The 22422-nt window shown below is 37.3% G+C and overlaps 1 protein-coding gene across 6 annotated transcripts in view; it reads left to right on the top strand.

Annotated features, from left to right (window-relative positions):
- LOC144658099 (uncharacterized) overlaps nt 1-22422 on the top strand; it is a 131070-nt gene that overhangs the window by 50927 nt on the left and 57721 nt on the right. For 2 of the 6 annotated variants that reach the window (XM_078518428.1, XM_078518427.1), the window contains exons 14-21: nt 160-342; nt 723-854; nt 2617-2736; nt 3814-3933; nt 4673-4804; nt 5416-5538; nt 6257-6382; nt 7988-8113. In XM_078518428.1, the coding sequence (XP_078374554.1) occupies nt 160-342; nt 723-854; nt 2617-2736; nt 3814-3933; nt 4673-4804; nt 5416-5538; nt 6257-6382; nt 7988-8113 (1062 nt within the window). Of the gene's footprint in view, nt 1-159; nt 343-722; nt 855-2616; nt 2737-3813; nt 3934-4672; nt 4805-5415; nt 5539-6256; nt 6383-7987; nt 8114-9484; nt 9587-10534; nt 10716-22422 lie in introns of those variants that run through there. The other 4 variants (XM_078518425.1, XM_078518430.1, XM_078518426.1 and 1 more) reach the window with 4 other exon arrangements.

The following is a 22422-nucleotide window of genomic DNA, read 5'->3' on the forward strand; positions in this document are numbered from 1 at the left end:
TGGCCAGACATGCTTGTAAATAAATAAGTTATGAATTATTCTGTTATGTTATTGATTGACTAAATTGATTTCAAACCATACCAGCGAGCTTGCTTTATCGAAAACTGATGACGTTTTAGAGGGCTTGAATCTAACGCTTTTATTTGCTTTTGTTGACAGATGCTGGGTTCAATAAAGGCAAAAGTGTGGCCAGTCTGAAAAATCCAACTCAAGAACCAGTCCAAACATTAACACTTCCTAAAGACACCAAAGCAAGATATGTCACAATTGAACTGAAAAAGCTGCACACTTCATCAAAACTTGATTTTCGGGAAGTAGAAATCTACAATGGCCCGTTACTAGGTAACTGTCTAGTCCCTGAAACATGAGGCACGGAATGTTTACATACATTCCTTGTATTATTTGTATTATTTACTCTCTGTTATCGTGCTCAAAGGTAATGTAAAGCTTGGTGTGATTTTCTTTCTTCAAAATAATTTCACAGAAGACAATATAATGAAACTGCCTCCTCCACAGGCTTTTCTAAGGCCGATGGAGAGGGAGCGAGCGCGAAGCGCGAGTAGTTTCCCCCAGCGATCGCGAGCGACTGGGGACGAGGCAGATAATGAAACTGAGTCTGAATTGACCTAGCCGTACATCCATAACTAAATTACTAAAATATTGCTAACCGAGGTGGCTTGTGAAAATATCTTTATTTTGTTTCTTTCTTTATTTTTATCTAGATGTGAATGAATGTGATAGGCCCGGAGTCAAGTGTTCTGGTAACTTCAGATGCCAGGATCACCTTTATAAATATACTTGTGAGTGTGATGGTGGCTTCAAACTGACTGGACCAAGCAATAACGAATGCACAGGTAAACTTCCTAAATTATCGCCTTTTGTTATAACGATATCCCAAAAAATCATTTAAGTAAGAGATAAATACCGAGAACGGTATGTATATGGATTAATACCGACGGTCGAGGTATTTATCTGACTTATTTTATTTTATTATTCATGAGGGTTCATTATATAAAGCCCGTTTCCAGCAGGACAAAAGCTGTCTAATTAGCTGTATTTCGGCTCCGACCGTAAACAACATGTTTTTTCCTTTGTCGTATTAATTGTTGTTAAAAACTGTCAGTAATGTTGGAAATGTAAAGGGGCTTGATTTGGTCAGAAAAAGACAAGTCGTAGCCCAAAATATTTTATGAGAGGTTTAACAAATTATACAGAAACATCCCACGTTTGAGGTATTTATTTGTATAAATCCCTGAATGGAGGGATTTATACAGATAATTCCCTGAAAGGAGGTATTTATACAGATAAATCCCTCATTAATAATCATAAATTCAATTCATCAGACCCGCTCTTCCCTGCTACATCATTAAGCCCTCCCCGGACTTTCAGTTAGTTAATACTCCTCAGGGTTGTAAGTTAAATAAAGGTTGTTGAATAACAAAAGAAAATGTGTCAATCATGAAATAAGTGCGATAAAATACCTATTGCTTTGCAAGGACATAAAACTGTGACGGAGGAGGTTTGTATAAATCCGATTTTCCCAGCCCAAATTTTGCACAAATTCCATTTTCCCAGCCTATTGTTTTCCAAATTTTCACAATCCACGTCCCAGTTTTATTGTGTTTCTTCCTGTGATATTCTAATTCCCAGTTACCCATATGTCATTTTCTAAATGAAAACTTGCCGTATTAATCTTTTTGGTGATCAAAAACTTTATCTCCTTCTTAGTAGAAACTCAGTCATGTCCAATTGTTATCCTTTTGTTTTCTATTTAAACAATAGAGTGTTTTTGTCGAGGAACTTTCGGCTGATAGTTGCCCCACGGAAATTTGATGTTCTTAAAACAAATATTAGCCCGAGAAGCGAAGCTTTGAGGGAAAATATGCTAGTTTCTAAGGGGCAACTATCAGACCAATAGTTCCGAGATATAAACACTCTATCGTTTTTATTGTTCACCACTAAATTTTCTTCCTCGCGTCTATTCAAAAGTGAGTATCATGAACTATTTTTCACTTTTCAGGATGAAAAACTCAATTGAAAGCCGAAATTTAACAAATGAAACAAAACCAGACAATAAACCAACTTAATGCAGTGAATTTGGTTGGGCTTTTTGTCTGCAGGCACACTTGTTTACAAAAAAATTCACGGGCGGGCACTATCCATCCAAGCAGTTTTCTCGGACGGGCACTATGGGCTGATATTGCCCTCCACAGATGAACACAATCGCGTCATGAGATCAATTTAAACCAATCAGAATCAGAGAAAATTTATTGGTGAACTACAATTGCTGATAGAAAACGATTGCGCTCGCGTTGCTCTTAATTTCTTGATTTTTGGCTTAAAATTGTAAGTCTTAGACTACAATCCTTTATAGTTTCGACTAGAATAATTACTCTTCTCGCCCTCGTTTTCAATGAGCGATAGTCAACTCGGCTGCGCCTCCTTTATAACAATTTGTTCACATAGAACTCAGGCTCGAAGTCTGTTTACCCTTAGTTACCAATAACTACTCCAAAGTACAAGAACCTATTTTGCCAGACTACAAGCAATGTAGGTTCTTGCATGCGGGCTGTTAATATATTTTACTGTACTAGTTTCTCTTAATTTATACATTAGATATCGACGAATGCTTAAGCAATCCATGTCACGTGGACGCCTCGTGCTCAAACACACATGGTTCTTTCAAGTGCACGTGTAACCATGGATTTGCCGGGGACGGCCGGAAAGTCTGCTCAGGTAAGTTTACTGCTTGTAATTATAACAAAAAAACTATAAAAAGAAATAAAAGAAAACTTTAAAACCTCGCCTGTTTCGGGACTTAGATTGAAATGTCTTTATTTTAATTTTTTAACACCAGCTCAGTTAACACATAAGAAACAAGTTAAAAGGTATTAATTCAAATTTGTTCTGGCACTTATACTTATTGGGTCTGATATATCCACTTTTCACAGCCTAGCAGGGGTTTTTTGTGACTACAGTAAAAATGACTATCTTCTACACACGTACTAGGATATTTATATTGTACTCGTTTCTTTTTTTTTATCATTATTTGTGTTGTGTATATAATAAGTGAGGCTGTATTACCCATGTGAAGTGTACCTTGCTACTTATAGTCCAAAATGTAAGTATATGAAGGTACGGTTTAGGTCAACAGCTTCAAATTCTTGCTGGAACAATTATTAATATTGCCATTATTCGGCTTGTGATATAAATTCAAGAGAACTTTTTATTTCTCTAAACATATTCACCGTTTATAAAAATTGATAATTTGTAGCAAAATAAAAGTTTATAGTCTTCCAGAGAGTCATGCTCACATAATACAAAATGGTTCGGTTTAAAAATAACTATTTGATAGCGGAGAACCACAGCGGCCCGAGAGAGGAGCCCCATACCCATAGAAAATCGACAGAAATGGAAAAACCTGTAGGAAAACCATCAACTTGAGTTTTCATGGTCATCACGGCTAGTGGCATGGCTCGCGGGCGCGTACGTCCGTACTTACTTCGCCCCCTTCAAAAATAGATTAGCCCTAACCTCTTTGATACTGGGCATCCACGTTACGGTCCAGTGACAGCTGTCAATACAAGGTGTCCGCTGACGAGTATCACGTAACCATATCGCGGGCTCAAGTGTCATCGAAGTAACATGTTATTATAAAGTTGACCGCTGACCGGAAAAAAATTATATTGGATCGAGAATTATTTTTTATGTCTATGGTCAGTGAATTCAGATATTAAAAAAAAAAGGCAAAGTAAATTACTCGGGAGCTTCGCTTTTAGGCTTGGCTATGTATGTATTTGTATGTCGTAACAGGCTTAAAACCATGCTTGACTGACCAAGACTGCAGGGAGAATCAATTTTGCAAGGAAATCAAAGGTTCACGTCTGTGTGACTGCAAAGAAGGATATATTTTCAAGAACATGACATGTGTTGGTAAGTACGTATATAAAGTTATCATCCATATCAATGTTTAAGAAAAAAAATGCAAGTTCAATATTTTAAAAGATACTAGCTAGGCTGCTTTGCCTTTATTTTTCTTTTTTGTAATGGTAATTGATAATTTTTCTTATTAATATTTCTATTTCTCCTATTTTATTTATCCTCAATAGTCTACTATATTATTGTCTTTTTTTTTCTATTTTGCTCACTGTAATGTTCGGTGGTGTTGTGTGTTTTACCGACCTTAATTTGTATTAACATAATTGTAACACTGGCTGCCTGCCCTTTCTAACTCTACAGTTATTTTAGACCCCTCATTATTTATTTATGCTATATATATTCTCTTTTTGTAAATATTAAGGGGAAATAAAGTCTTTTGGTTGTTGTTGTTAATACGCTATAATGGCGATGAAACATGAAAAAATGTTTGTAACGGAAGGGAAGATCGATGGTAAAATTGTTCCTTACGTGTAAAGGCTTTTGAAGGCTAAATCTTGAAAAATAAACACGTTTTTATTTATAAAATGTCACATTTATTTATATTTGTTTTACTTTGGGACTGTTGAATGCTGTGCTAAAAGAAACGTCATACCATTCAAAACCTACCGTCTTAGGTCTCAAGATATTTTTTTGTCGACAGAAATTGTCACAGTTGATAAAAAAGGCCAAAAATAACAAATGCAAATATTCACATCTATGAATCCATTTAAGTAGTAATTCTTTTACGCTGCAGATGCGAATGAGTGCGAATTAGAGAAAGACATCTGTGGTTCAAACTCAGTTTGCACCAACTCTGAGGGGTCGTACAAGTGTAACTGCGTGGGTGGCTACGAGAGTAAAACTGACGATGGGAAGAACTGCTTTGGTAAGTGTTGACATTCTGTGATAATAAATAGTTGCTGAAGTAACAGCTTAAAAGCTGTTACCTGGATGGAGGACTTCATAATTCATTCGGTATTTTTTTTTTTATCTGGGGGACTTCATAATTCATTCAGTAATTTTTTTTAATCTTCCCTGGGGGTCTTTATGATTCACTTGGTTGATGTTTTTGTTTGTTTGCGGTTTTTGTTGGGGGGGGGGGGGTGTTGGAGTTTCTTAACATTCACTTAAAATCGTTATACTTATTTGCGTCAGCGTTTAAGTTTCACTGAAAAACTTTTGAAATAATTTTAGCTCCGTAATTGCTAAATGCCTTTAACGCAGATTTCAATTGAGTGTCGAAAATCTAAAAGCAAAAACAAAGTTATTACTTATTAACTATTGGCCAATTACAAGGGACACGGACAATCCAGTGAGCTACTCAAAACTCAAAGCAAATACTTGTCGCAGGCACGAAGAGATGAAAGACGTGCGACAACGACTGAAAACCCTTTGTTTTCAAAAGATTTTAATATGGATTTTTTGTCGAGGAGGCAAACACTTTATTGATTGACAAATCAGAGAGCTTGTTACATCATGATCATGTGATTACTACAGATATAGACGAATGCAAGACAGCAAATTGTGGAGATGTGGCAACGTGTGAAAATACTGAAGGATCATTCCATTGCGAATGTCCTGAAGGTTTCTCCTTTGATAAGAAAGAAAGGGAATGTTATGGTAAATATAATAAGAATCTTCTTTAATTTTTTTTAAAACTATTCAATACACCAAAAATATTCCGAAATAAAATCATCAGCAACAGCCAAATCAATCAGTTCTTGCAGTCAAACAGTCCTTCGCACCCCTCTTATAGCAAAAAACACTTGAGACCTGACTGACCGACAGTCCTTTTAATTAAGATAGCCACGCATAAAAATATGGGTCCTCGCATAATTCTTCTTCAATTTAATTTCGACTTTACCCTTCAATGTCTGACCGACTCACGTGTTCGAGAGTTGGTTAGACCGATGTAATTAATAATATATAATAATAATAATAATAATAATAATAATAATAATAATAATAATAATAATTAGTAATTATAATAATAATAATCATAATCATTATATATCATAATAATAATAATAATAATAATAATAATAATAATAATTGTAATCATCATCACCATCATCATCATCATCAGTCGTCGTCATCATGGTCATGACAAAATACGAGGAGGCCTTCAATCACAAGAAAATGTTTTCAGGAGGGTCCTTAAAAAATAAAAATCTAAGAAATTGGTATACACTACAAATTAAAAATTGAAATCGGCAATCTTAAAACATGTAAACAACATGTACACAGACAGAACAATTAACAGTACTTGGTGTAATACACTTAATAACAACTTAACTTGTACCCTAACATTCCATTTTTATACCAAACATTTCTACAGATATTGACGAGTGTTCGGTCAGCGGTTCATGTGGTCCTAACCAGCTCTGTTCAAACGAAATGGGAACATATTCTTGCCCTTGTCGCACAGGATACCGCGAAATAAAAAACCCACGACGCTGTATAGGTAAGTTTTCAAAGGTCTTTGCAAATTTACATAAACAAAAAAGGCGAAAAAGTGAAAAACATTTTTTAATTACTAGTAGCTCGACAGGCCAGTACGGTAGGGATCGGTTACTCCGCTTTTTTGAGGTGAAATCTCATCAACAAGAGGAGGAATACATTAACAGGCCTGACGTCATAGACTCATAAATTAAAATGCAGTGGATTTAATTAAACTGCAGATGATAGCATAAACATGTAAAAATAAGCGAAATAAACCGCGGACGTTTCGGTGTCTTCATGAAGCCAACTCTGCGAGTTCAAAATGAAAAGATGTTACGCTAAATTTACATAATAAGGCTAATAAGGCATGCTAGACAAATTACAGAAATACGTTTGCACGTATTAAATCTGATTGCACGTTGAGAGTTGGTTTGAGTTCTCTGATGAATATCATCTCGAGCACTAAGCAATCAAATTTATTTCTGCATTTTTTTAGAACATTAAAACGCCTCAATAGGTCTTCAGGTACCTTGCCGTGTTTGTCATGATAGTGTTTATATATGGACGATGACTGATGTTTATGTCCTTCCGCACGTGTGTGTAAGTGTCCGCTCGGATAACTTACATAACCCGCATCACACGAGTCACGTTGAAAACGATACACGACGCGTTGTTGGTTGATGATCTGTGGCTTCGTTTCTTGAACTTTAAGATCTTGGTCAATTTTACGGCTAACAAATACGGTTTGCACAGTTGTCTGCACCTTGTTCCTGGACATAATTTGCTGACTCTTGGTCTTTGAATGGTATGGCCACTCGAACAATGGCTCTTGGTTCTTGACGCGTCCGCAAAGGGTTGCTGGTCAGCGACTCGAATTAATGAAACTGCTGTTGGTGGAACTAATAAGACGTCGTGGGTATTTCAATCGCGACAAAACTTCCTTTAAGCGATCACACTCAACAGCCTCGCATGCCTTGTTATGTAAATTTAGCGTAAAATCTTTTCATTTTGAACTCGCAGAATTTGTAATCCTTTATACACTTACCTTGAAAGATTGTCATGTACTATTTTCATCCTGGCTGTTATAACCGGCTTGACAGACTTCAATTTATTTTTGGGCCACCGTAGCGGGTTAAATTATTGTGCAATCTTTTACATTGTATTTGAAATCATTTAACTGAACAAAGAGTAATTATGCAAGCTTATTTTTGCAAAAACTGCCTACAGTCTTAGTCGATACGCTTGAGTGAACTCAGTAAAAAAGCACAGTAAAATAAAACCTCGGCAAAACCGTTTGTAAAACTTTTTCTCCTCCTTCTTCGCCACAACCACCGCAATTTTACTTTTTGCCTCCTCCTTCTCCACAATTCTACCTCACATTGGTCTGACATCGCCCCCACAACGGCCTTATATCGGCCTCACATTAGTCTGACACCGGCCCTACATCGGCCTCACATTGGTCTGACATCGGTCTCATATCGGCCTCACATTGGTCTGACATCAGCCCCACATCGACCTCACATCGGCCTCACATCGGCCCCAAATCGGCCTCAAATCGGGCCCCATTTCCCATTGTTAAAATGGTAAACAACACAAGTTAATAAGAATTTCGTATTTTTTGCTTCAGATATTGACGAATGTGAGATAGACGATTATAAATGCCCGGAATATTCAAAATGTGATAACAAGGATGGTGGATATGACTGCCCGTGTAAAACAGGATATAAGAAAACACAACAAGGAGCATGCTCGGGTAATGTACTTATATCCTATTTTATTTTAGAATATAGCCGCTGTATACGCGCGATGGAATTCTAGCGGGCATTATTTTTAATAGAACATAGCTGAAAACTATAGAAGCCCGGTACCCCGGATGTACGAATTGTTTGTCGAATTTCGTCGACTTCGCCTCTATTTTCTTGTTTTGTTGTTTAAATGATGCTTTAAAGCAGCAAGTTTTTTATCAGAAACGTTTTACCTGCTTAAATGGAAGTAAGACAGTGCCAAAGGAAGCGACAGTTGAAGAAAGAATCGTTGTTGTTTTTCTTCGGAGTTCTATACGCCTGGCCCACTATTTTGCCGTGAACTGCCCGAAATTGATTGGGAATTATTTAGCAAAACAAGCCGGACTCTAGAAACGCTTTGAGGTAAGAAACCTTTTTTAGCCACAATCTAAAGACAGAACACTCCACTTTTGTTCTTTTTAAATCGAAATAAGAGGCGAATTTGAAAAACTTGCTGCCAAACGAACGCATGAAAATTTTTCATTTGAATAAAATTGAAGTAGGCTTAACCAAATTTGAATGCGTAAATATTTCAACTAGATTTGTCGGCTTTGTGAGAATCTTTTGTAGTTGGAGAAAGGACTATATAAATAGGAAATATGAATGAAATGGTATCTTGGTTTGTTTATAAAGAAGCCGCCAAAGAAAAGAATAAACTATAAACTTTCACTTTTACCAATGTTGCGTGCGTTTGTAAATGCCGTGAGCGGCCGCGAGTCTTGTAAGTCCTGTGCTCTTTTTAATGCTATATTCTAAACCCACTAGAATATGGTTTTCCTATGTCCTATAAGAAAATAATGCACTTTTGAGGTCTAGAAAAGCAGCTGAATGCCCTCGCCTGACGGCTCGGGCATCCACTAGCAGCTTTTATAGACCTCAAGCGTGCATTATTTTCTTATAGAACATGGAAAACCATCTTCTAGTAGGTAAATAGGTAACCCAGTCATATTTTCCTCTGCTAAAGACCTGATGCCACACTTTTCATTTTATATTTATTTGTTAATGAAAACTGGTTTTTCAAAGTAGGAAATAAAAAGCCTAATATTAAGCTTTATTATCTAATGAAATAACTTCTGATAAGGCTTCTGTGTTAACTCAGGAATATGTTGGGTGTTGTTTTTGATCTTCCGCGTGTTCTCCCAAAACTCGCAGGAACAATTTTAATAAAGGGCAATTTTTCACTTTTTTTGAAAACTTCGTTGCGTCACTAAATAGTTTATATTAATTATAACAGACCGCTACCCTTTTTCTGGTGTAATGCATGATGCCCTGTCATTTACTAACATCTGTAAACTTTCTGTGGGGTTTAGAAACTAGAAAATTTTCTCTTTTCTCAATAGAAATTTGCGTTCCAAAGTGCGAAAAGAACTCGTACTGTGTAAACGGCCAGTGCTTGTGCGAAACAGGATTTTTTCTTGGGTTGGACAGGAAGTGTCAAGCAAGTAAGAGCGTGGAAAACACTAGTTACAAGTTACGCTGAAAAAGGGCCTCTCTTGCAAAACATATATGTAGAAAAAAGTTACATATTATTCAGGCTAATAAGAGGACCCAAACTATATCCAGCTAATAAAACGTGCCGATAATGATAGACTTTCAAAATTCCCGCCACCAGGTACATCTTACACTTTATCCCTCGGACGTACATTCATAGCTCCACCGTAGTACAAGGGGAGGGGATGGGTGAAACCCCCACCCCCAAGGTTTTCTCAGCAAAATCTGCATTTTGCACTGAGTAGAAAGCCCTTAGTTTACTCTACAAGATGACATAACTTTTGTTAGCTGTGACGTTATATGACGTCATTGGAGTAGCTATCTTAAATCCGCCATCTTGAATTTCAGCATTTTCCGAGAAAGTCTGAAATTAACAAAAGCTCGTACAAAATGATGTCAGAATGCTTATATGATAGAAATGTGTCAAAATGATGATTCTTGGTCAGAATTACTTGTAATTATGACGTATGGCGTTGCCATGGAAACGTCAAAAATCCTGGACACCTGGTTGTCTAGCCTGAGTAGCTGGCGTCTGTGTTCTTTTTTTAGCGTGTTTAAAGGAGTGCGCGATTACCAGAAGGCCGCGCGAGAAAAAAATCGAGGAGACGATTTTTTCCTCGCGTGTCCGCCGGCTCTTGCCCCTTTTGCGTTTCCCATACGCGCGCTCGAAACTACGGCGCCTGCTACGCAAGCTACTAGTTGTCTGGTCAAAACGTTTTTCGAGAGATGTATGATTACTATATCTTCTTTTCATAATTACGAGAAAACCTCAAGGTGGGGGGGGGGGGAAGAGACTGGCATCCGCCTGCGTTGTATGTCCGAGGGAAATTTTAATCCACAAATCAGACATCTTCAGTTTACAACTCCAAAGTTTTAACTCTGTTATGACATCATTGCAGGTTTGCATGGATCAGGAATTTCGCCCCAGTCTTCTGCTGCGCTTCTTACGGCTGCCCTGCTGTGGTGCCTGGCCTTGATGTAATATCTGACATTCGTTTTACCTTTCTGTATTATCTTTATTTGCATTTTTTATTTTCCTCACTCCTTTGTTTTTGCTCATATAAAAGAAAAATTTCAGCATAAAAAGATGCCACCAAAAAGTTTTCGAACTTTTTTCTCCAAGAAAAAACACCTATCACTTAATTGTCTCTTAAACTGTTCTTGGAAGCTTTAATTAAGTTTAGCTGTCACTGAAGACCATAAAGAGCTTACATTTGTGAAATAAACTGTTATATGTTCAATCATGCTCTGTTTTTGTGTCATTTTTGCCTCATATTGTGAGCATTCATTTGACGGAGTATCCTTGTTTGTTTTTGTGTTTAGTGTGAAGCGCAGACACAATGCTATAAAGTGGAACCCCGATATAACGATATGCCAAGGGAGCAGTAAAATAATATCGTTATATCGAAGTATCGTTATTTCGAAACTCCCGATATAACGATATGGCCGTAAAATAACCGAAAATATCGTTATATCGGGGTAAACTAACAAGTACTTTTTTTATACCTAATCGTACCTTTTTGGTACGCTTCGGCGGCATATCAGGCGAGTTTGGTTGAGCCATGGTTCGTATTTTGGCGAGACGCAGTCGAGCCAAAATACCCATGGCGAGACCAAACGAGCCTGATATGCAGCCGAAGCGTACCAAAAAGGTTCGATTAGGTATTTACCGTACCCAAATTCAGCCAAAACTCCGGTTATATTTATCGCTCTGTTGAAGCCATGCTTGCTAGGTACGTATTGTAAATTGTGTTGACTTGGTCTTCAACACTTTTACCAAGTCCTTCTTCTGCCTTTTTTCCACTCGTTTGTTTAGAGTTTCATTCTCTAAATTTTCAAAATCAAAATTAAGCGAAAAATTTTGAAATTCCGACTCCTTTTTTTTCAGTCTGAATGTCTCAGTACTCGTCGGCAAACATCGCGCAATTGGCGAACGCGCTCAAGTTTAGTTTTGGTGGGAAAGTTTTTCTCTTTTTACGACCGCTAAACACCGCTAAATTTAAATTACGAAGTTCTGTTTTATTGGTAAAACCTTTTTTCAATTCATCGTACAGTAACACTACTTTACTTCAAAGTGACCGTGATATGGGGGCATATCAGGTCAGTGACTTGATATCGTAGGATATCAGGACAGGAGATCGCGCTTCTGATTGGCTACTTGCGAATTTGGGTACGGTAATACTGCATATCAGAAGAGGATAAAGACAGTGTAAAGAGAACAATTTTGATAAGAAAGCTTAGAACACAATATCATTTTCGTATTGCATCGTATAAAGCTGTTTTTAGAAAAGTCAGAGATTACCGTAACGTTATTGCATTAAATTCAATGTTTTGCAAATAAAATGTGACGGTGTACTGATAATATCGTTATATCGGGAGGATTTTACGTTCAGTCCGCTAAATTCTCATCGTTATATCGGGAATATCGTTATATCGAAGATCGTTATATCGGGGTTCCGTCCCATACATTTTACTGTACCTTTTGCCGGGACATAGAATATTCATCGTTATATCGGGAATATAGTTATATCGAGGATCGTTATATCGGGGTTCCACTGTAACTAACGTTTCTCATACGTGTCAGCGTACACGAAGTGTCTTGCGGTATTCTTCCCTTGGTAATAGTAATCAGTAATCACTCGTTATTGCTTCGTACCCCGCAGTAAACAACCGATGACAACGTAGAACAAACGGAACAAGTCTAATTTGAGATAATTAAGGAATTAACTACGTCAACAAACGTCGACACGATGTGCTCTCGAGATGTCTGTTAGCTTGCGCGCGCTCATGAATTAAAGGTATTCGTTAGCGTCTACCCTGGGCAAATAGTAGATGCCAAATCAACTAATCAGGGCGCATGCTTTACTTAGGTTGTGCTACACACAAATATGCTACGTCTACTCCAGATAGCCTTTCTAGATCATCTTGCAACTGTTTACTATTTCTACCCGTATTTCTCTGCTACACTGTTGAAGCTTGATATTTTGACCCTTTCTTCGCACCTCCAGTCTATGCCAACAAAATCCTAATTAATGCGCTACCGTGACCGAGCAATACAGTAATGTACAAAGCTAAATCAAGCTCAGCACTAGACACATGTACGCAGTGCGGACCTATTTTTACTAATATTCTGAATGGTAACATCCGGCCAGTCTGGATTCATTGAGCCACTTTTGATCATGTTTGTTCATGTTAGCTCCATTATCTATGCTTTTATGCGATAACTTATTAAAAAAACAAGCCAACTTTCAAATGTTCTGATAATTTTACAACATAGTCATTTATTAGATGCTTTTAAATTAAAAAATCTTATTAAAATCTGACTTCTAATTCATTTCAGGTGCTGGAAAATATATATTTTTTGATGTTAAAGGATAATAAATGTTAAAAAAATATCATTTCTCATTGTGAAATACCAAAGCACTCGGAATGAAACCAAAAGCAAATTTACGTGATTTTTGCGAGAAAGTTTGTATGAAAGAAATGTTTGTGTTTACATGTACTTCTTTCATTTTTCCTCTGTAAATAACGATTCTGTTTAAGCAATAGAGGACTTTTTCCGTGTGTACATAGCCTCATCTAAACACCGGGGGGTTGGGAGAATTCGAGACAGTTATGCAAACCCGAGACGCAGTCGAGGGTTTGCATAACTTTCAAGAATTCTCCCAACCACCCGTTTGCTTTGATATATATAATTTTTTCTAATAAAGAATGTCTTATAGGGGATTTTATTGTAGTACTTAAATGCAAAAATGTATTTGAAAAATGTTTACTGCGTATTTTGTTGCATATTTTGTCGCTCGCTCCATGAGCTAGTCTGGTGCTCACGATCATCGAAGCAGGCAAAGCGCTGTAGTTCTTCTTTCTTTTATTTTTTTTTCCTCGGGCTAATATAGAAAGAGAAAGCCGGAACGCATATCAAAATTCGGTATTGTTTTCCATTTCTTTAATTTGTACTTGAAATTACTTTACAAGTCTTAAATTGTGCCGGGAAACACAGAAAGCGTGACGTCACAACCGTGTTTACATACTCTCATCTAAACTCACCTATCGACCAATGAGAGCGCGCGTACTATCTTAATTATTTTATAATCAACAAATAGAGTTTTTTTTATTTCAAATAAGTTAATAACCTTCTCGACCATGAACACAGCGTTAATGTCTTCCGACTGTTTATGTCTTGGATTTCTGAGAACGCAGCTACGCACAACTTAAAGTTCTAAACCTAAGACAAAAACTGTCAAATTAAACGATTGTAATTTATTCAACAACAACAACAATAACAAAACTTTATTTAGGCAATCAAATTATTTACAATATTTTTCACCTCCCGCAATCAGCCTAGCTATTCGAGGCGGGAGGTGAAAAACAAAATGAAATAGAAAAAATAAATAAATAAGTTTACAAAAAGGTAATAATTTATCTACGTTAAAGAAAAGAAATTTAAGCTACATTAAAGCTACTTTAAGTTAAAGATTTAGGAAGCAGGAAGGAAGTCGATAATTTTATTGATCTTTAACATAGTTATCCTCAGCTGAAAGTAAATTGAGCATTGAGTCACGAATTGTTTTTCGGTAAACTGCCTTAGGTTTGTCTCGTATAAGGCCGGTGCAATGTTATTCCAGACTTAAGTTCCGAAACAAGAAAATGAACGCTTTTGAATTTCCAAATTTGCATCTTTTTGAAAAAAGTTACCTTTTGCTGCAGATCTAGTGTTGTATCGGTGAACTTCGTTTGATTTTAAGAAAAGTGCTTGAAGTGCTTGATTCGTCTAGTTACAGCTGTTGAAAGTTATGAAAAGCGGTATATTTCAACGAAAACGCTCTGCGCCGACTTAAGTCGCTGCAGTGACATCAAAAATTGCCAGTTCAGGAAGGTACGTAGACCTAATTAAATTTATGAGCTCATTTTAGTTTTAACACTCTCGTTGCTAAAGTCGACTTTTGTCAACATTTGAAGAAGCAGTCAATGAACCACTTGCGACGTCATCATTCTGAACGTCAGTAGGTTTTAGTCATAAGTAACTGATAGAGCTAGGTTTGACCTTTTCACAGAACTATGCATTTTGCATATCGGTTGCATCCTGACAGAGCTAATCGAAAAAAAAAAAAATCACATTTTGGTGCAAAATGGATCGGTGCTCAAACAGGCAAAAACACCTTTAACTGATCGAGTTCCTCTTTTCAGGGTTTACCAGTGATTTCAGCAAAACTTTTTTGGCCTAAACGAAGGATATGAAGAGTAGAAAGGAGTGGGAATAACAAAGCCGAGAAAAGCAAAAGGAAAAGGAGTAAGAAAAGAAAAATTGGAACGAGTCCAAATTTTGTACACTTTTTCCTGGAATCTTCATCAAAATCTTGCTGCATTGTGAAAAGTGCTTTTTAAGCAAACTGAAGTTAAGGGAACTTCAGGACTGTAGCACCAAAAAAAAGTTAATAACCTTCTCGATCATGACCACAGCGTTAATGTTTTCCGACGGTTTACGTCTTGGATTTCTGAGAACGAAGCTACGCACAACTTAAAGTTTCAAACCTAACACAAAAACTGTCAAATCAAACGACTGTAATTTATTCAAAAACAACAACAACAACAACAAAACTTTATTTAGGCAATCAAATTGTTTACAATATTTTTCACCTCCCGCAATTAGCCTAGCTATTCGAGGCGGGAGGTGAATAAGAAAATGAAAAAGAGAAAATAAATAAATAAATAAATTTACAAAAAGGTAATAATCATCTACACTAAAGAAAAGAAATTAAAGCTACATTAAAGCTTTTTTAAGTTAAAGATTTTAGGAAGTCAAAGATTTTATTGATTTCAACATAGTCATCCTCAGTTGAAAGTAAATTGAGCATTGAGTCACGAATTGTTTTTCGGTAAACTTTCTTAGGTTTGTCTCGTAAGGTCGGTGCAATGTTATTCCAGACTTAAGTTCCGAAACGAGAAAATGAACGCTTTTGAATTTCCAACTTTGCATCTTTTTGAAAAAAGTTACCTTTTGCAGCCGATCTTGTTTTGTATCGATGAACTTCGTTTGATTTTAAGAAAAGTGCTTGAAGTGCTTAATTCGTCTAGTTAAAGCTGTTCAAAGTTATGAAAAGCGGTATATTTCAACGAAAACGCTCTGCGCTAGCTTAAGTCGCTGCAGTGACATCAAAAATTGGCAGTTCAGGAAGGTACGTAGACCTAATTAAATTTATGAGCTCATTTTAGTTTTAACACTCTCGTTGCTAAAGTCGACTTTTGTCGACATTTGAAGGAGCAGTCAATGAACCACTTGTGACGTTGTCATTCTGAACGTCAGTAGGTTTTAGTGATAAATAACTGATAGAGCTAGGTTTGACCTTTTTACAGAACTGTTCAATTTGCATATCGGTTGCATCCTGACAGAGCTAATCGAGAAAAGAGCAATCATGTTTTTGTGCAAAATTGATGATTAAACATGGAAAAACACCTTTAACTGATCGAGGTCCTCTTTTCAGGGTTTACCAATGATTTCATCAAAACTTTTTTTGGCCTAAAGGAAGGATGTGAAGAGTAGAAAGGAGTTGGAATAACAAAGCCGAGAAAACAAAAGGAAAAGGAGTAAGAAAAGAAAAATGGGAACGAGTCCAGATTTTGGCTTATGCGCATGCGCCAAAGTACAACTTTGTGCACTTTTTCATTTTTTTTTTTCTTTTCGGTGTTATTCATCTTTTGCAAAAACAGACGGTTTGACGTTTTCTTACAACGAATTACCGCTTGGGATATACAGTCAACTCTCGCCTTGCGGACACCCCGCTATTGCGGACATTCGCTATTACGAACAAAATCCTGATCCCCGGGGAATAAGGTTTGACTGAAAATGACTCCCGCTATTACGGACTCTCACTATAACGGAAACTAAACGTCGCCCCGAGCGTGTCCGCTATAACGAGAGTTGACTGTATGAACTATTATTTTGGGAGAGGGCCAACAATATGCAATATTTTCAATCTACAGAGTAACTTGACGAGGCGTGAAAAGAGCTGCTATGAATGAAACAAATATCTCGCGAGATACAATCGATAACAGTAGTCATTACAGCAGTGGGTTCTTGTTTATTTTGCCGATCATTTTTGCGATAATTTTTATTGGAAATACACTTCTTTTGGTTTATTGTGTATTGTCTGTTTTATCCAATAAAAAATAGGCAAGTGGGAAGGAAAGTTCCTATTCGCATAATTTCATGTTCCCACTTATATAATTTTATGTTTTTATGTTTGGGATCTTAACGATATAATGCCTGTCGTGCTATCCTCTGCTTATACAAGCTCAGTTGAGCAAGATTTTACTTGTCTGCCGTTGCCGCTGAACAAGAGTAGAAAAACTATTGCAGTCAAGTGAAAATGAGCTCACAACCGATGCAGTTCAATGTGGCAAAGAACAAAAAACTCCCGATAAGTACATCTTCACACAGAATAAGAAAAGGAAAATAATGTTCGAAGAGAATTTTACTATCGGCCGTCGTAGTGTACTAGTGTGGGAGGCGGTTAAGTTGGATTAAAAGCGTGACGCTGCTTCTACTTCTAAGCAAGCCTCGTACTCACCTTTGCTTGACACACGGTGGTAGTGAATCACCTGGCAAATAATTGCTTTGCAAACAAACACCATAAAATGATGACCTTAGCTAATAAGTAGTCATGCTTTATCCTCTAATGTTTAGATAAAAACAATAAACCAATTGTGAAGAAATTATTCAACATGACACGAGCGTGGGACAAAGAAAAAAGAAAAATCTGAGTCCCCGACGGGAATCGAACCCATAGCCTCCCGGATACCGGTTGGGCGCTCTAACCAACTGAGCTACGAGAGACTCGTTGTGAGCTGGGCCATTTACTAGGTTGATATGTGACACGCGTCCTGCATACTGCTAGGATCAGCAATGTCTAAACCATCAAATGTGTTATTTACAATAAACCAATTGAAAAGTTTTTTTTGGAATTACATTTAATTTTTTACTGGCGCGCGCGCAAGCGAATCCAGCAAAGCGCGTGCGTAGATTTTGCGTAAATTATACACTTACTTTGACGTCATAAGTTTAATCGCCAAACAACTGGACTTTGGGATAAGTCGATCATGATGTAGTGCTCCTAGGAAATAAGATATTTTAGCAAAACAGGCGTTGGCTACGATGAGTAAAAGAGTTGCTGTTGGAATTTTACTTCTTCTTGTATTGCTCGGACTTTCTCAAACATCACATGGTATGATAAAATCTAACCTAAAAAAAATCGTTAAAAGTAATCATTGCTTCTGTGTTTGGTTTGATTGTTGAATATGTCATTTAAATGGGCTCTTTAGACTTGACCTTGCGTTGATTTTGTATATTTTTTTCCCATTTGTGTCTTAAAACAACCAAGTCTCGTAATTATCCAACAAAAGAGCCCAACTTTGAACAAACAAGTTAATTGCTATGTTGCACAGTTGTTCCCTTCGGGAATAACTTGAGTATAAAAACGATGTAAATCACGGACGGCTTTAAATCCTGATGATGACAACAAGTCGAAAACGTTCGGTTCCTTTTTAAACTTTATAACCTTTTAGCCTTGTAAATAATATGTATGGATGACTTTGGCAGATCTTAAACTACCATTGGTTAAAACATCTACGCATGCAGTATTCTCAGAGTAAAACGTATCCAATCATTTGAAGGTTTGGTATTTTTCCCGCTCTTATCTTTTACGTATGTACCGTGTTGAGTTCTATTTGACTTACAACTCTCACACTGAACGTGTTAGGTATAGGGGCCATTGAAATTGTAATAATTTCACTTCAACTCGTGACCCGTTTTTATTTTTTCAAATCGATGTGCACTGGCCTACAAAAGGATAAACGGAACTTTACCTGAATACATACACACATCTTTAAGGAAAACTTTGACGTCCATTCGAGAACCACTAGAAATTGTAATTTAAATTTATATATTGTGCCTCTATCACAAACACGCTTCGGAGGGAGGACGCACCTTCACTGTAAATACTATAAAAGATTGGAACGGTCTATCCCGGTCTTTTAAAACAGAGGAGTCCAGTTAATCTTTTAAGGCTAAATTATGGAATCCAATATTTTACTCTCAGAAAACCATGGGATTGTTCGACACACGCTAATGGTGTTTTTTTTTTTTAATTTTTAAATTTACTCTTCTGTTAGGTATTTAGTGGTGGATGTAAGGGTAGGTCAATTCAGACTCAATTCATTCAAAATTCATTTTTTCTTAAAAGTAAAAAAGTTGTAACCACATGTACCATGTCCATGTTTAACATTTTCTGTCTGTTTTCGCTTACAGGAAGTAAAAGGGCTAAATGCGATACACATGTAGGAACGGTTCTCACTTGCGTCCCCAATGCAGATTGTTCTAGCCGGCTTGGTATAAACGAGTGTAAATGTAACAAAGGGTACATTGGAGATGGATTGGTTGCCTGCGAACGTGAGTAACGCTACCTTTAAAAACTTAAACATAACTTTCAATTGCAATTCGAATAAATAACCGAATTATATCCCTCAGTCCCGTATACTCTCATGAGTATGGCCCTATCTGCGCCTGCTTACGAAAAATGCTCCGGTTATAGCCCGGTTATATCTTACAGATAACCGACATTCTACCCCCCCCCCCCCCCTTCCCCTTGGATGGGATGCTAGGCCATTTCAGAGCTACCTCCAGCATTAAATTTGTCGGTAGTGAGTGTAGTGACGCTTTGGGTGTAGTGAGGCATTGGGAGAGAGCTTTTTTGCACAAGATCACCACGCAATGCCTCCCAATAGGGACAACGTCTCCAGTCAAGATATTTAATTTTGTAAATTTGTTTCCCAGATCGAGCCTTTACAATCAGTAAACTTAGGACTTGCAATGATATTTTACCGAGGACGTACTCTCGCTATTACAGACACCAAACGACGCCCCGAGCGTGTCCACTTGAACAAGAGTTGACTGTATCAGGAATTTATGGGGAAAACCATAAATCAAGTTGTAAATTAGCGTTAATTTTTTTGTACATATTCCCGCGCATTGACTTGTGTGATCTCAACATTTTCGATTTTTAATGACAGGCTTGCCGTCCAACTTGATAAACGTTGCTTATAAAAGACCTGCCCTTCAAAGTTCCACTGATGATGAACTGAAATATGCGGCTAGTAATGCGGTAGACGGAGACAGGAATGGCGACGTCGAAGATAAGAGCTGCTCTCAGACCAAGTACATGACTAATCCGTGGTGGCGAGTTGATTTAGGAAAGAGTGTCTGGGTGGAGAAAGTTCTCATTGCTAACCAAGAAAACCAGGACCATAATAAATTAGATAATACGGATATCAGAATAGGTAAGACACCTTACGATTTCCGTAGAGGCTCTATTAAGTACTTCCCCTTCCTCATCCTCCTCATCCTCCTCCTCCTCTTTTACGCCCACTCCCACCTCCCACCTACAATAAGCACTTGTATTATTATGTTACTATTGCGTTCGCGGAACGAGGCTTGGGCGATACCGTGGGCATTAAACGCAAATCCCCCCCTTCCCCGAAGATTTTTTAGGGGCAAATAAAGGACTTATGAAGAATTAGTGACGTAATGGCTACGTTATGTATGCACATTCTCAATTAGGAACGTTTGTAAACCGGTCGAAAAACTTTATAACAAATAATTAGTGACGTATCCGTGACGTCGTAAATGACTACAGTGGAACCCCGCTTTACAGACATCCGCTTAATACGGGCACCCTGGTATTACGGACAGTTTTGTTGGTCCCAACGAAAACCTTATAAATTTTCTCCTAAATTAACCCGCTTAATATGGACACCCGTTAATTAATACGGACAACGGACACTTTTCCGTGTCCCGAGTGACAAATTGTCATATACATTAAAGAGGTTAAGCATGACGTTTACGGCAAACGGCAAACGGCAAAAATAATTCTGATTTTGCTCTCTTTTTCTTTAGCACTTAAATTAAGCCAGTCGAAAAATAGGAAAAAAATCCATTAATCACAGTAAATGCAAACAATTTCCCTAAATTGTATAAACGGCAAAAATCAGACACCAAAAGTTCGATTTTTGCCGTTTGCCGTTTGCCGTAAACGTCATGCTTAACCTCTCTATTGTCAACCTCGCTTTACGGACACTGTTTATCTCTGCACTGTCCATTTTAATACGGACACCCCGTTAATACGGACAATTTGGCATGTCCCCTTGGTTTCTGTATCCTTCAACAGTGCGTTTATGAAACAGAAACATTCATTTATCTCTTTAGTTCGATTCATTTATCTTTTTAATTCACTCGAACGCACTACATAATCATTGCTCGTTACTTGTATCAGATATTAATAAAAACGCATATGGACAAGATTTATTGGGCATCAAAGAAACAAGAAGGCAACTTATCTAGTTTTGATTTCAATGTTTGCATTAAACTGCAATTCCTCAAACCCTGCGATACTGAGTTTGTTCTATATAAAAGCCGCTCTTTACCCAATGAGTGATGTGATGTGATGTGATGTGATGTGATGTGATGTGATGTGATGTGATGTGATGTGATGTGATGTGATGTGATGTGATGTGATTTGATGTGATGTGATGTGATATGTGATATATCAAACACGAGCGACAGTGTTTAATCGGGATATCCAAACACCGAGAAGAGAGTTGAAAATACGACGCGCAGCGGAGTATTTTTGACTAAATTCGTGGTGTTTGGATAGCTGATGAAACACTGTCTCAAGTGTTCGATGTATCTTCTCAATCGAAACAAAAACTACAGCGTAAACGAAGATTGAAATAAAATCGTAAAAATAAATGCCAATTAAGACCGGGTATACAAACCTCCTTTACAGTTATGATTTTCTTTGTTTTAATTTGATTAATTCTTAATGAGTTTGAGATGATATATATACTGTTCTTCTTATCGCCCAAAATTAGCTGAATTAGGAATAGAACTAGAAACTGCTCAACATCAATTTACAATGCAACGCACAAAAAAAGTAAGAAGAGTCAGTGTACTTTAGCACAGCATGATATTTATACTGTTGCAGGTGATCATAAAGAAGAGGCTCTTGAACAAAACCCACTGTGTCGTCAAGGTCTTCAAGTGCCCAAGAAACCTTGGCTGTATAGCTGTGCTGAACCAATGCTTGGCAAATACGTGTACATCATATTGAACAAAAAAGAAAAACTGACCCTTTGTGAAGTGGAGGTCTATATCAATAGTAAGTTGAACTTTACCTTTTACTATATAAACTGCAGTGGTAAAACGAGTGGTAGCAAATCGATAAAAATGACCAATCAGCTCGCAGAATTTGCCACGTTTCAACGCTCAATAAGCCAAAGTTAATCGATATATTTTAGTCGAAACATCTTCGGTTTTTCCTCGGCAATCTTCGGATACCTCCGGAAATTTTCGGAAAGATTCGCACGACCTTCGTACAACATTTTGAAATATCTTGTAAATCTTCGAAAATCGTCGGAAAGGCTTCGTCAAAAACATCGTTACTAGTAGGTTTATATGATTAACAACATAATACATGGTTGCTTGGAAATATCAAATTTATCTTTTTGTGTTCAAACAATATATTGCTCATTCACTGAACTCACTCGTGAAATGTCGATCTCAAGAAGATAAATTTCATATCTCTGCGCGACCATGTATTATCCTCTATTTAACACCCAATCGTTTGAGACTATACTTGCGACCACTTGTGTCTCCGTTTGGCCAGGACTTGCGTGCACTTGCGTTAACTTGCGTTAACTGTGGTCGAGATCAAATTTGCACTTGGTCACCCATCGC

Source organism: Oculina patagonica, chromosome 6 (assembly GCF_052425735.1).
Source record: "Oculina patagonica isolate OP01 chromosome 6, crgOcupat, whole genome shotgun sequence".
Taxonomy (NCBI): Eukaryota; Metazoa; Cnidaria; class Anthozoa; order Scleractinia; family Oculinidae; genus Oculina; species Oculina patagonica.